Here is a 14,973-nt window from a genome sequence, read left to right on the forward strand (position 1 = left end):
AAGAGATTTAGACATATATAATTACTGCTTACAGACTAATACAGATAATAAACCATGACCCATACGTTAATACCTGGTCACCTCAGTGGACCAAAATCTGGTTTGAACAACTTAAATCCCTTTGATATAACACCAAATCTCTTCCCTTTTTAAACCTAAATCAAAAAGCTTTATTTACAAAGAACTTATACCCACTAATTAAGCATATGATCCTAACTACTCAAAAGTTATTCAAATCAATACAACTATTCAATGCTCTTGCCTTTATACAACTGGTCCACCTAAATCCTAACCTACTAATAAATAATAAACCCCTAAATCTAACAAATTACCCCCGATAAAAGATCTTACATTATGGGAAATCTACAAATGGAAAGAATCAAATATACTACAACTAAGATTGAAACTTAACCTTCCTAAGAAATATACTATAATTCTTAGCCAAATCCATTATCTTATAAATGCTAAATTTTCACAAACCTAATGTCAACCTGCAGGACATTAACTTAGTAAAACTAATACTAAAAAATCTTGCGACTAAAGGAAAAAAAATTTCTACTATGTATAAACTTGTAACAAGCATAAAATACTAGAATTCTCTATTATTCTCAACCTGTTGGCAAGAGAAAAAACAATTACTTACTGAAGAAAGCAAAAGACTGGCCGTTGAAAATACGATCAAGTTTATTCCCTTTAAGAGTCTGCTATACACACAAATTATGATAAATAACAGTGTATATTATACCCCATCAAAGCTAAATAAGTTCAATCCCAAATTTGCGCCCATATACCCACACTGCCCAAAGCAAACAGCTGATATTCTCCATGTTATGCGGAGCTGTAGTAAGGTACACAACCTATGGTGATCTTTAAGAGCTAGATTAGAGAAAATGGGATATGAAAAAAACATCCCCGTCATGGGAGACTGTTATATTGCATGCCAACACAAATGAACTTCCAAAAATGTTAAAACATATCTTTATCACAATGTGTCATCATCATCTTTTGACTTTTCCCGTTAGGGGTCGCCACAGCAGATCATCTCTTTTCATTTCTTCCTATCCTCTGAATCTTGCTCTGTCACACCAACCACCTGCATGTCCTCTCTCACCACGTCCATAAACCTTATCTTAGGCCTTCCTCTTTTCCCCTTACCTGGCAGCTCCATCCTTAGCATCTTTTTCCCAATATACCCATCATCCCTCCTCAGCAAATGTCCAAACCAACGCAATCTCTTCTCTCTTGCTTTGTCTCCAAACTGTCCAACATGAGCTGACCCTCTAATATACGGATTCCTAATCCTATCCATCCTAGTCACACCGAGTGCAAATCTTAACATCTTTAACTCTGCCACATCCAGCTCTGACTCCTGCCTTTTTGTCAATGCCACTGTCTCCAACCCATATAACATAGCTGGTCTCACTACTGTCTTGTAGACCTTCCCTTTCACTCTTACTGGTACCCGTCTGTCACAAATCACTCCTGGCACTCTTCTCCACCCATTCCACCCTGCCTGTACTCTCTTCTTCACCTCTCTTCCACAGTCACCATTACTCTGAACTGTTGATCCCAAGTACTTAAACTCGTCCACCTTTACCAACTCTACTCCCTGCATCCTCACCATTCCTCTACCCTCCCTCTCATTTACACACATATATTCTGTCTTAGCCCTGCTGACCTTCATTCCTCTGCTCTCTAGAGCATATCTCCACCTCTCCAGAGTCTCCTCAACCTGCTTCCTACTCTCACTACAGATCACAATGTCATCTGCAAACACCATAGTCCACGGGGCCTCCTGTCTGATCTCATCTGTCAACCTGTCCATCACCACTGCAAATAAGAAAGGACTCAGAGCTGATCCTTGATGTAATCCCACCTCAACCTTAAACAGATCTGTCACTCCCACTGCAGTCCTCACCACTGTCACACTACCCTAGTACATATCCTGTACCACTCTTACATACTTCTCTGCCACTCCCGACTTCCTCATACAATACCACAACTCTTCTCTAGGCACCCTGTCTTATGCTTTCTCCAAGTCTACAAAGACACAATGCAACCCCTTCTGACCTTCTCTGTATTTCTCCAATAACACTCTCAGAGCAAACATCGCATCTGTAGTGCTCTTTGTGTGCCCTTATTAAATTTTACATTACAAAAAATTGGACTGTCACATCTCCAATCACATGGGAAGACATTAGCAAACTAGCTATTAAATATATCTCATATCACAAATTAGTTTATGCAACAATAAAATAAAAACACTACTATCAGAAATATCGGGGTTACTTACTAGATGAAATTCTCAAGAATGAAAGATAGGCCTCACACTGACCTACTAAAACAAACATATTAAACAAAGCTTGCATTATAAACAGTTTATCTCCTTTCCTGTCTATACACCTAAATACATTCCCTAATATACCTATTTATAACAGGTGATTGAATGTCTACCTCTGTCTCTTTATAAACTATGCCCCTTATACTATCTCTCATCTTTCAATTGATGTTAAGAAGTATTTCTCTCCTCTGTTTGCTGATGTAGTGACTTCTAGTGTACGTAGTGTATATATTTAGTATTTAGCTTTTATGGTTATTTTTCTTTTTTATATCTATTGTCGACTTATGTTTTTGATATGTTGTATTACTATCATTATTGAAAAACTGAATAAAGAGATTTTTAAAAAAAAAAAGAGAGATTTAGACACAAAGCATTGCACTCCAGGAAAATAGCCTGGAATCTGTTTTTGTTCCCTACTTGAACCTGGGTGGAAACTCCCAGATATGCTCAGAGTTAGTCCAAAATGACACAAAATACACTGAACCCACTGACATTGCCAACATTCTGGCAGACAGGTTCAGTGCAAATTTCTCCTCCCCCTCCCCCCTCAAAAGGAGAAATAACTATCCCAGCAGAGTGTAGCCTCCCTAACATCTCAGATGCCCAGGTGAGAGCCGCCCTCTCTAAAGCTAAAAACACAGCATCAATGGGACCGGACGGTGTCCCGGGCTGTGTACTACATGAACTCCAAGAGGAATTAAACCCACACATAAGGCTGCTGTTTAATCTTAGCCTTACTACAGGATATGTACCCAAAGAGTGGCGTACAGCAACAGTGGCCCCACTTCACAAAGGCGGTGCTTCTACGGACCCTGGAAATTATCGCCCCATAAGCTTGACGAGCCTGGTCTGTAAAGCTATGGAGAGGATCATTATGGAACTCATAAACAAAGACATTGGGGACCTACAGACATTGGATCCTACCCAATTTGGCTTTGTCAAGGGCAGATCCTGCCTTTTGAACTTGGTCGACTTTTTTGAAACAGTCACTAAGGCCATTGATGAGGGTAAGGCAGTTCACACAGCCTACCTTGACCTTGCAAAAGCCTTTGACACAATACCCCACTCGGGCATCATAGACAAACTCACCAGCTTAAATGTCAACCAATATGTCACAAGATGGGTTGCAAACTGGCTCAAGGACAGAACCCACAGGGTCAGAGTTGCTGGAGCTATGTCAGACTCTAAGCCAGTCACAAGCGGTGTCCCACAGGGCTCAGTCCTGGGACCTCTCTTGTTCGGCATTTATTTTTCCGAAGTACAGGCAAACATAGGAGGTTTGTGGCTGACAAAGTTCGCAGATGACTGCAAACTGGGTGCCATAATTGATACTCCAGCGGACACAAACATCTTTCAGAGAGGCCTCATAGAAATGGATAATTGGTGCCAGAGCCATGGCCTTAAGCTAAAAGCAAAAAAATGTATAGTCATACCCTTTGGGAAAAACAAGGTACCCACAAATTACCACATAGGTGGTAATCCATTAAGTATGGAAGAGGTAATCAGGGACCTAGGGACCCAGGTTGACAGTAACCTCTCATTTGACACTCACATTGCCAAAGTGGTTAGGAAGACCTTCTACATTGCCCACCTTATCATGAAGGGTTTCACATCTAGATCAAGAGAGGTCATTGTGCCCCTGTACTCTTCTCTTATCAGGCCAATGATTGAGTACAATGCCCCATTTGGGATGTATCTTACCCGACACCTGCAGCAGTTTGGAAAGACCCCAAAAGTTCCTCACCAAGAGGATAAAGGGTCTTAAACATATGTCATATGCTGCTCAACTGAAAAAGCTCCAGCTCTATTCAGTCGCATACCGCCTACTCAGAGGTGATCTGTGCCTGACCTACAAGGCCATGTCCAATCCAGAATTAATGGACATGCTCCACCTCAGAAAATCCAAATCCATCAGAGCCACGAGAGCAAGAGACTTAAACCTCAACACAGAAATAAATAGGACGTGCTGGAGGGACAGATTCATAACCCAGAGGCTCCCTACACTCTGGAACAGAATCCCAATCCATGTTAGGCAGAGCCCCTCACTAACTCTATTCAAGAGAAATCTTGACGAGTGGATGGGAGATCGTAGGTTTATCCCGGGGGTCATCTCTGTGTCACTACTAGACAGAGGCACAATAAACTAAACCCTAAAGGGCATAGTATTCTCATCCTAAGGGGTGGTGAAAGCCACACACACTCTGGCTAGGCTTATAAATGCCCTAGGGCAGATAGCCTAGTATGAACCTATGAACCTATGAACCTATGACAGCAGCTGTTCACAGAATCATTCTAGGACTCATGTGTGATTCATAAGCATGTATGGATGCAGCTCTTCTATGCCTAAACTTGTACATGGTTTGAGAGTCTGATCAACTTGAATAGCTGTGAGTAAATGTCTTTAATGGATTTACAAAAGAATAATTGTTTATGTATAATGCAGGAAAACAAGGGGAGAGTTCTTGAATTGACAGAGCATGAACATTGCAAAATAATGTGTTTTACATATGTCATCCAGTTCTTCTTTTTATTGGTGTGTTAATACATCTGAGGTGGACAATACTTATAAAAACATTGACATTTTGTTGAAAAACATAACTAACGTCCTTCTATTTAATGTCTTAATGGCATTTTGTCAGCTCGCCACCACTCGGTATCATCTCTGGTATTCGGAAAGTTAATAAGGAGATTAAGGGAACCATTAGAAACCTCAAAGCTGAATATAAACTTAAAATAGCCACTAAAAACTAAAATAGCTATAAATCTTCCTTTTCTTTATGTATGTCCTGAAGTTAAGAAGTAACACACAACAATATTCAGAGCTAGTCCACAATTATATTGCACACTCTGACCCAAAAGAAATAGCTAGTATCCTAGCAAGCAAATTCAGCACAAATTTTACTTTGCCCACAGTTATAGCTATTCCACAGATTCCACAATTCCAGCTACCCCCTTTAATTACTATGGAACAAGTTATCTAAGAACAGTTCATCTATAGGTCCTGTAAATATACCATATTATCTGATTACCAGTGCCAGATATGGCCTATCTGAAGCCTTGCTGAACCTCTCTAATATAAGCCTATCCACTGGTTACACTTCTGAAGCCTGGAAAACAGCCATTGCAATGCTCTTTATACAAGGGTGGCCTAACCACATACTCTGGTAACTATAGACCTATTAGCGTCACTAGCCACATATGTAAAACTATGGAGCATATTATCTCAGACCTCATTAATCTGTACATTGAAAATCTCTTAAGCCAGGACTTTCATCAATTTGGCTTTGTCAAAGGAAGTTCCTGTTACTTTAACGTTTTCTTTGTAAAAGTAACTGAAGAACTGGATAGTGGTTATGCAGTACCTAGAGCATACCTGGACCTGGCCAAGGCATTTGACGCTATTCCCCATGCAGATGTTATTCAGAGACTTGTAAAACTGACAGACTGTTAGAATTCATGTGGTTAGAATCATTAAGTGCCACTTCTGAAAGCAAAAGTGGTGTGTCACTGGGCTCAGAGCTGAGTGGTTCCTATCTGGAATCTCTTTCTCAGACCTTTAGGTCAACGCTCATGGGCTATGGTTATTTAAGTTTGCAGACAACCGTAAATTGCGTATTGTTATTTGAGCTTCCACAGACTCATAGCTGATTATGTTAACAAGTGAATCAATGACAATGATATCAGATTAAATGTGAAGTGTATCATTTTGGTAAACAAAACATATGCATGTACCATATAAGTGACAAATGTCTCTAGTCAAACACTGTTGAAAGGAATTTAGGCACTTTTTTGATCATTTCTTATGGCGTGACTATCATGTCTCAGTTGTAGTCCAGAATGCCTTCTCTCTCACTCATCCAGTTTCCAAAAGCATCTCATCTAGATCCAGGAAGTTTTAATTTCCCTTTGTTCTTACCTCATCAGACCCATTATTGAATATAATTCACATTTTGTAATGTATTTATCTAAACATTTCATTCAACTTGAGAGATCTAATAGATTTAGCACTAAAAAAAAATCATTGGCCTCTAAAATCTTAGTTATTATGACAGACTGCGAGCCCTCTCTCTGAACTCAATATCTTGTAGACTCCTCTGTAGAGATCAGTGACTAACCTTTCCAGCCATGAAAGATTCAACCCTATTTGACCTCCTAGTTCTTCAGCGAAGAACATTTTCACCAACAGCTAAATAAGAAACATTGGCATGATAGATTAATACCTCAATGAATCCATCCACTCTAGAATGAAATTCCACGTCAAGCACAGCAGCACCTAGACCATATAATCAAGTTAGCAGCATCTAGAACCCATATAATCAAGTTAGCAGCATCTAGAACCCATATAATCAAGTATAGCAGCATCTAGAACCTATATAATCAAGTATAGCAGCATCTAGAACCCATATAATCAAGTATAGCAGCATCTAGAACCCATATAATCAAGTATAGCAGCATCTAGAACCTATATAATCAAGCACAGCAGCACCTAGACCATATAATCAAGTATAGCAGCATCTAGAACCCATATAATCAAGTATAGCAGCATCTAGAACCTATATAATCAAGCACAGCAGCACCTAGAACCTACTTAATTGCATGAGTAGCCTCAAATATTCCCCCGTCAGTCCTGTATAGCCCACTTTGAGGATGGAAGCATTTTTTCAATAGAGTTTTTGGCTATGCTTGCAATGGTCTACTGACTTATTGCTTAGTACTTACCTATGACCCAGTGAACCTAAAGGATCCCACTAATCCCATTTAGACCTTTAGTTGGCTTAGGTGTCCCAACATGCAGCTACTAGTATTGTTCAAAGAAGTTAAGGTGAAGGAATTTCTGAAATGTATTTATTCAAATATTAAATTCCAGTGACTTTACTCATTTTTAAAATATTGTTTCTATTTTCTATGTTAAAAAAGAATAATTATTTACCATTGGCATTTTTAGAGGGGCTGTCACTGAGTATGACTATATCACTGAAAATGTAATCTACATTTTAACTGAGATTACAGAAATAGGTTCATAGGGTTTTACTAGGCTAACAGCTTAAGAGCCCATATAAGCCTAGCCAATATAACCCAATTTTATCCAACATATGGGACCTAGGGACAAAAGTAGGGCATTGATTGGTTGTGTCTGTGCATTGAGTATCTTACAGATCGCTCATGTCCATATGGGGCAAAGGCATTACCCTGGTGTGAATTTGTGATTCTCCATCCAATGATCCAAAATGCATTTGAAAAGGGCCAGGGAAGGGAGGGGCTCTGCTTAATGTGAATAGGAAACCTGTTCCAAAGAAGAGCAATCTCTGAAAACCGTATGTGTCTTTCCATTTTGTCTGAGTCACTGACTAAATTCAGATCATAGATTAGGTGACCCTCATACTGTCTGAATTACAAATGTGTATCAACTTCACGAGGGCTGGATTTATGAGTGCTTTGTAGGTCAGGCATAGCTCAACCCATAATAGTCTGTAGGAAACAGCATAAAGGGATAGGGCTTTTAGTCTATCAACATAAGACATGTTGTTTACATCCTGTATTTTCTTTCTGAGTAACCTTTGAGGTCACTCTTGCTGCTGTAAGTGCCTAGTCAAGTACATGCTAAATAGTGCATTGTGCTTGATTATTGGCCTAATGAGGGGTGAGTACAGCAGGACATAAAGCTGCTTAAACAAATTTTCACATGTAAGCAAAGCAGAATATAATTCCAACAGTAACCAGGTACCTCTGCAAAAACACAAAACAAATCCAAAGAATAACCAAAAATAAGCAAAGCAGAATATAATTCCAACAGTAACCAGGTACCTCTGCAAAAACACAAAACAAATCCAAAGAATACGTGCATTTGTAATATGTATTTTTTGTAATATTGCTTTTATGAAATGTGGTTTTTGCAATGAAGTTTTTATATATTTTACTATGCATTTTACTGTGGGCTGAATACAATTGTTCTTTGTGCCTTTAAGAGTTTTCTCTTTTTAATCATGTGACTAGCTAATGCTTAGTATAAGAATGGGTGTGTTGAGTGCTGCTTTTTATACACCTGAAGAAGCCTTGTGGTGAAAGCGCTTGTGTGTCTTATAATAAATCAGCTGAAGAAACTGGAGCCTTGCCTCTGCCTGCTTTTATTCTTTAAATTTTCACATGTGATTACAATTAGTTTAAACAAAGAAAGCATGCTGTTATGAGGGTCACTATGGTCAATTTGGCAAACATATTTTGTCCCAAGGCCCTATCGTCCCCTTCCTGAAACCCACAACAACAGTATACCACAGCGATTGACTTGAAACCAAGTTTATTTCCTCAAAATCAACAAAATGCCAGTAGCATCAGTCTTTTAACATAAAATCAAGACCTTTGAACATTTTATTTGAAATCACAGAAAGCACTAAAGCAGCTTTGTCAACATATAATACTAGACATTATGCTACCATATTGTTAAACAATACAGAGGACCCTATTTTATATCCAATACAATGCAGAGAATCATAGTTTATATCCAGTCTCCTCAAAAGATAATCAAGTCCAGGCAGTGTGCTTGGCTGCTCACTCCAGAACCAAAACAAGACCCACAGCAGCATTTAAAAGTACTCACTTTATGTATGAACTCATAGAAGCCTGGCAATGACTATGATCTAAAGTCTAGATCCATTTGCCATAAAATATATAACTACTAACCAGAGAATTTTGATATATCATGTGGAATGGGAATCAATGTTCATGAGGCACCTTTGTCAGTCAAAAAGCACCAATATCACCTCTGCAGAGTGGTTGAAACTTCCAGACCTATTGAATCTTTTGCATGTGGTCAGTGTCCATGTGGCCAGTGCTCATAATGCCACTTTTTGGTTAACAGCCATTTCTATTTTAGTCATGCTACAGAGAGGATCCAAAGTCCTGCAAGACATTTTTGTTGTTCTTCCACCATTGTGATATACATTGCAAGGCTTTCTATTGCTAGGTTCTATTGCTAGGTTCTATTATGCTGCACATAAAACAAAAAGTTGTCCAATCACATTTATCAGCATAATTATACCTAATAGAAATAAAAAATAATGTTTTATATGAACGTGCTGCAATGTATAGTACTTTTAAGAAATGTATTTCTTACATTTTATAACACTAATTTATTGGATATAAATGGTAGGGACATTTAAACATTATTAAATGTGAAAAAAATATAGAAGGCAGGTTTCAAATGATGCCACTATGTTGCCAGGTTTGAATAAAAATGTAAAAGAAGAATCTTAAAAAGTAGGCCTATTAGAGATGTATTTATATACAATCTGTAAAAATGGTCTTACTTTTAACAAATCTAATTTTTTGCTTATTTGTTGCAATTTCTATTCTGGGATCATGCCAGAAAGACAGCGATCTCCCTCAATACTCCTTTTATCAGACAACTTATAGAACGCTGTACTCTGTTCTGTAAACTAATCACATATCGTCTCATACAACTGGAGAATGTACAAAGGTTACTTGCAAAGATAATCAAAGGGCTTCAAAGCTTTTCTTAAAGCCAGGAATTACAACAAATCTTTATCTTTCTTTTCTGTGCATTTTATTGCCCTCTTACAGAAGACCTACACCTAACATCCAGAGCATTAAATGACTCATTTGTATTTAAAAAAATCTTTTACTTAGATTGCTGCCCCTTAGTGACCTAAACACTAGAAAACATTCAGTCTGAATAAAAATTAAGATCAACTAACTTCATATCTCAAAGATTCCTGCAACTATAGAATAAACTCCAACCCCATTAAACTCAGACTATCAGTTCATGCTTTAAAGAAAGAGTAGGATAACATCTTTGGCATTGGACATGTTCCAGTACAGGAAGCCCCTCCCCTGCAGGGCCATCAGGCCTTGAATATGATTACCAAACATGAATCTAAGGTGAAGCTTGAGTAATAGCATGGGGTCATAGCCGGCCTTAAGCATAGGCCAACCTGGCAGCCACCTAGGGCACCGCTCTAGTAGGGGGCACTTTTCTAGTATTTATTTGGTGTAGGAAGACCAGGAAGGGGGCACCTGGTGGCATGGTGGTAGGGGGGTGCCATGAAGCCCTTTTGCCTAGGGCACCAGTTGACTTAAGGCCACCCCTGCATGGGGTATGTGAAAGTAAATTGCAACATAACCCACGCAGTTGCCATGTATTATTAAAATTATACAGTGATGTAGTAAAAGCTTATAATATGCAGTTTAAATGTTTCACATTATATTAGTTTCACTACCCATCTGCAAACCTAACCCCACTTGTTATTTCTTACAGATGCTAGATTGTTTTTGTGCAAGGTCTTGACTAACAGTTTATGTATTTATTTGCCCTGCATCTACTCTGCATTTGCTGAATAAATAATAATGTCTTTATTTTTAGATGGCATCTTTACTGTTCACATAGTGGCCCCTCTGGTTTGTTTAGGAGACATAATATGCTCCTAACATGTGAACCTTTAGCTCAGATCAAGATCTTCAGTGCATTTTGTTCCTCAAATTTGTTAACCAAACGAAGACAACTTGAGGTACTAAAGTGTTTTCTTTGTTTGCTGTTAGCATAAATGAAAAGTTCTTTTGCAGATAGTCATTATGAAAATTAAACCTTTCTGTAAAGAACATTATGGCATAGTGCTTCAGACTCAAGAAGTGCTTGAAACTGAAGGGCAAAATCCAAATTTAAGTAGTGCATAGCCTTGGTATACCTTATAAAATGTAAGCTTGCTTTTCTAATTTAGTGTACTATATAGTTGCATTTTTAGATTATAAGCTGCTGTAACTTGTTTTTCTTCTTACTTATGAAATTAAAATGGCAGCTTATTCTCAGTAAGGGGCAATAAACAGTATAGCACAAAAGCTGTTTCATGAGTTCTCCACTGACTATACAGATACTACCATGCAGTAAATTCATTTTTACTGAATGCTGTGAATTTTCAGCATCACACTGCTGCATAGTGAAACACTGCTGCTTGTAGGTCACTGCTAAACCTACAATTGTCAAGTTTTCATAACTGTGTGAAGAATGTTGCATTTTTTTATTACAGAACCACTCTACGAGTAATATTTTTTTGTTTCCTTCTCCCAGGAGAACATCTATTTCAGGAAACTGGAAGACAAACACTGGCTCAGCGATGCTGGAACAGATTGCTATGTCTGATAAGTAAGTGTTTCTTCAGAAATATAAGCTTCATAAATGGAGGGCTCGTGAATGACATTCCATGCATCTCTACTACACTTTTAGATATGTACTCAAAAGATATTTTATTTTGTTGTCTGCAAAAAACATATTTTTAAACTAAATTACTTTGGAAGATGATTCATATGTAAATGATGACTTTTAGAATGTTCCATTAAAGAAAGCCAATCTTTTGTAATGAGCTTTATGCACTACTGATGTTTCTTGTCCCATTACAGTCTATAACAGCAAATTTATTTTTGTAATGGCATAACATTTTGTGACTTGTTTCAGATATTAAAACCAGCTTCCATTAGCTTGTTAGATCTGTCAAAAGCTTCTTGCTACAAGAGTGTGTGCCATTATAGTATGTGCATTCTAAGTGCCCTTAAGTGTATATGGCAGGTAAAGATATTTTTATTTGTGCACATCAGCAATCCTGAGAGAAGTTCAATTAAGCCATCCGATGGCAAACCCTACACCAGCTGTTGTGACACCTTCAACTTGGTATAAAACAGAGCTCAAAATCACCCTGAGTCTAACACCAACATCATACAGCTGTCACTGTCACACCCCTGCCTTCCTTTGTGAACTAGTGCTTTCACATTCTCCCACTTCCTTACAGTAGTCGGTGCTATTACCCCTCTGTTGCCCACTGTAGTTTTATCATGACACCTTCCTCAACCATTGAAGTCCCCAGATCCTACTGCATAACACTGGTATTCATAGAATGTGGCCTCATCAATCATCTCCTGTCAATGACTGGCTATTGGAGTAATTTATTACCTTTTAGTACCCAGTAGAATGTGTATAAATGTAATATGGTCAGCTTTCCATTAACCGTAGGCTATGCAAACCAGCAACACATTGTACTCTAGTATTATATTCACGATATACATTATAAGCATTCTTACAAATTATATATCACTCTCTCAGGGCAAGGTGGCCATCTCAGCATACTGTACCAGCTACCATATCTTGTTTGGAAACATGCAAAACCGCATGATGAATAAGTTATCTCTGCATCTGCAACCCTGCCCACTTACAGCATGTTATTTCCATCCACGGTCTATACCAGAAGACTATTAGGGAATAAGGCCATCATGTTCCTCCTTCTTGAGAGACTCGAGCAGATTAATACCTTGTCATTCCTCTCTCAGTCCTCATCGACTCCTCCTGTACCTGGGCATCTAGTCATCCTTGGGATGTCTGGGTCATAGTTAGGGCTTCATATACCAACTCTACAGATTCAATAGACAACCGTATTTTTATTGATTACATTCAGAATTTGCCATCATGTATTAAAAATATGTAAAAGTGCATAGCCTATCTGTATTATTTACTAAAATTAAAAGTATACTAAATTAAAAACCATCAAAGATGTACAGTGAATGTGAAATTCATCCAGTTTATCTCTGCTGTCTTTGCCAGGAAACAAAAAGCAGTTGGACAAGTCCTTTCTTTTATGAAACAACTAGATCAATTATACTTGTTAGAAAAAGAATCTACAAATATAACAAAAAAGTTTAGAGTCCAAAAAAAAAAAAAGAACATAAAGGAAGCCGTGGTTAATAATATTAATCAAATCTAAGTAACATCTTAAAGTCTCCATTATAAAAAAAATATATGCTAAAGACTTCAAAACGCACTCAGTGTTATCTGCAATTATCCAGTCAGAATTTACCAATGTAAAGCAAACAGCACCTGCATTATCAGAGCTACCTGTGATGCAATCCTCAATTACTTTTATGCTCTCACATTCAATTTCTAAGTTTTTGCCAATATAACATGAATCATAATGGCATGTGATGAAGTAGTCCAGCATATAAGATTACATTTAGTAAATACTATTCAGACAAGAGACCCACCAAAGGATCACAGGATTATAGGCAGTTTCTAGACTAACAGTCGGAGAGCCTTTTGAAGCATAGCCAATCATGCCCGAATTTTCCCAGTTATCAATACCCAAGGACTAGAGTAGATTTGGTATATGTCTGTGCCTTTGGGCATCTACAAGCTGCCCCTGTCCGTATGGAAACAGGTGACAAGCCATGGGTGAATTTGCTATTTCCCATTCACTGTTCCATATTGTTTTTGAATACACTTAGAGAAGAACTCTGCTTCATGTAAATGTGAAGGCTATTCCAGAGAAGGGGTAATCTCTAAAACACATACATTTCCTTTAACATGTCTTTTTTATGTGATATATGAGGTTTAGATCCTTAGATTGGGTAATTCTAGCTCTGTTTGTTTTGTAAATGAGTAACAGATCCATCAGGGCTGGTTCAGAGAATGTCTTGTAGGTTAGGCATAGATCACCCCCTCAATAGTGTGTAGGAGACTGAGTACAGGGACAGGGCTTTGAGGCAGTTCACATAGGACATGTTATTTACAACCTGTCCACTGTGGCTGCTCAAGCTGTTGCAAATGCCTGGTCAGGTACATGCCGAAGGGTGCATTGTAGTCGATTATTGGTCTAATGAGAGCTGAGTATAGTTGGCCTGTGATGTCCTTAGATCTGTATTCTATGCTTTAATTATAAGTTGTGCCACATGAAAGAAATTTCTCACCACCATGGACACATGTTAATCAAAGTTTTGGTTACTGTCAACCAGAGTTGCCAAGTCCTTTACAAGTCGGTCTACCCTTACGGGAGTTTATCTATACTGTAATTTGCAGAGATGGTCATCTTCAAAAAGGATATAATTATGCATTTTCTTTTCACTGGGATTTAGGCCAGGGTTCTGGCACCAGTTATTTGTCTGTGTCAGACCTCCTGGAGAATATCTACATCTTTGGGTGATTCAATTATTGCACCCATCTTGCAGTCATCAGCAAGTTTTGTCAGCCAAAGGCTCTCTACATTTGTCTTGACATCACAGAAGTATATTCCAAACAGGAGAGGTCACAGTACCAAAGCCTGTGGGACATCACTAGTAACCAGTCTTTTGATGGAGGTGGATTCCCCCACATTAACTAAATGTCTGCCTAAATTTGTAAGCTTGTTTATAATATTAAGTGTGGAATTATGTCAAATGTCTTTGTCAGGCCAGTGTAGGCTGTATGTACCATTTTGCCCTTGTCCCTGGCTCTATTGACCTTCTTGAAGAAGTCCACTTAATTAGTAGGCATGACCTGCCCTTGCTGAAACTGAACTGGGACTGGCCCAATGTTTGAAGATTTCCTACATCTTTGTTTGCCATGTCCACAATAATTATTTCCATGGCCTTGCATATAAGACTAATCTAACTTATGAGTCTGTAGTTCCCTGGGTTAGTTGACAGTCCCTGTTTGTGTAGTGGGATGACTGTTGCAGACATTGATTCCTTAGAGATGAAGCCTGTCTGGAGGCTGTGGTTGAATAGAGATTCTAGTGGACATGGCAGGTCATGTTTCTAGCCATATACAAAGCTTTCAGGGATGTTATCAGGAACCATCAATGCAGCGTTTTTAGCTATTGAGA

At 38.4% G+C, this 14,973-nt stretch overlaps 1 protein-coding gene across 1 annotated transcript in view; it reads left to right on the forward strand.

Annotated features, from left to right (window-relative positions):
* SYN2 (synapsin II) overlaps positions 1–14,973 on the forward strand; it is a 1,726,111-nt gene that overhangs the window by 1,200,846 nt on the left and 510,292 nt on the right. The window contains exon 8 of the mRNA XM_044078054.1: positions 11,421–11,495. Within this exon, the coding sequence (XP_043933989.1) occupies positions 11,421–11,495 (75 nt within the window). The remainder of the gene's footprint in view (positions 1–11,420; positions 11,496–14,973) is intronic.

The sequence above is a fragment of the Protopterus annectens genome, chromosome 7.part0, assembly GCF_019279795.1.
Source record: "Protopterus annectens isolate FY-2018-M chromosome 7.part0, PAN1.0, whole genome shotgun sequence".
In the NCBI taxonomy this organism is placed as follows: Eukaryota; Metazoa; Chordata; order Ceratodontiformes; family Protopteridae; genus Protopterus; species Protopterus annectens.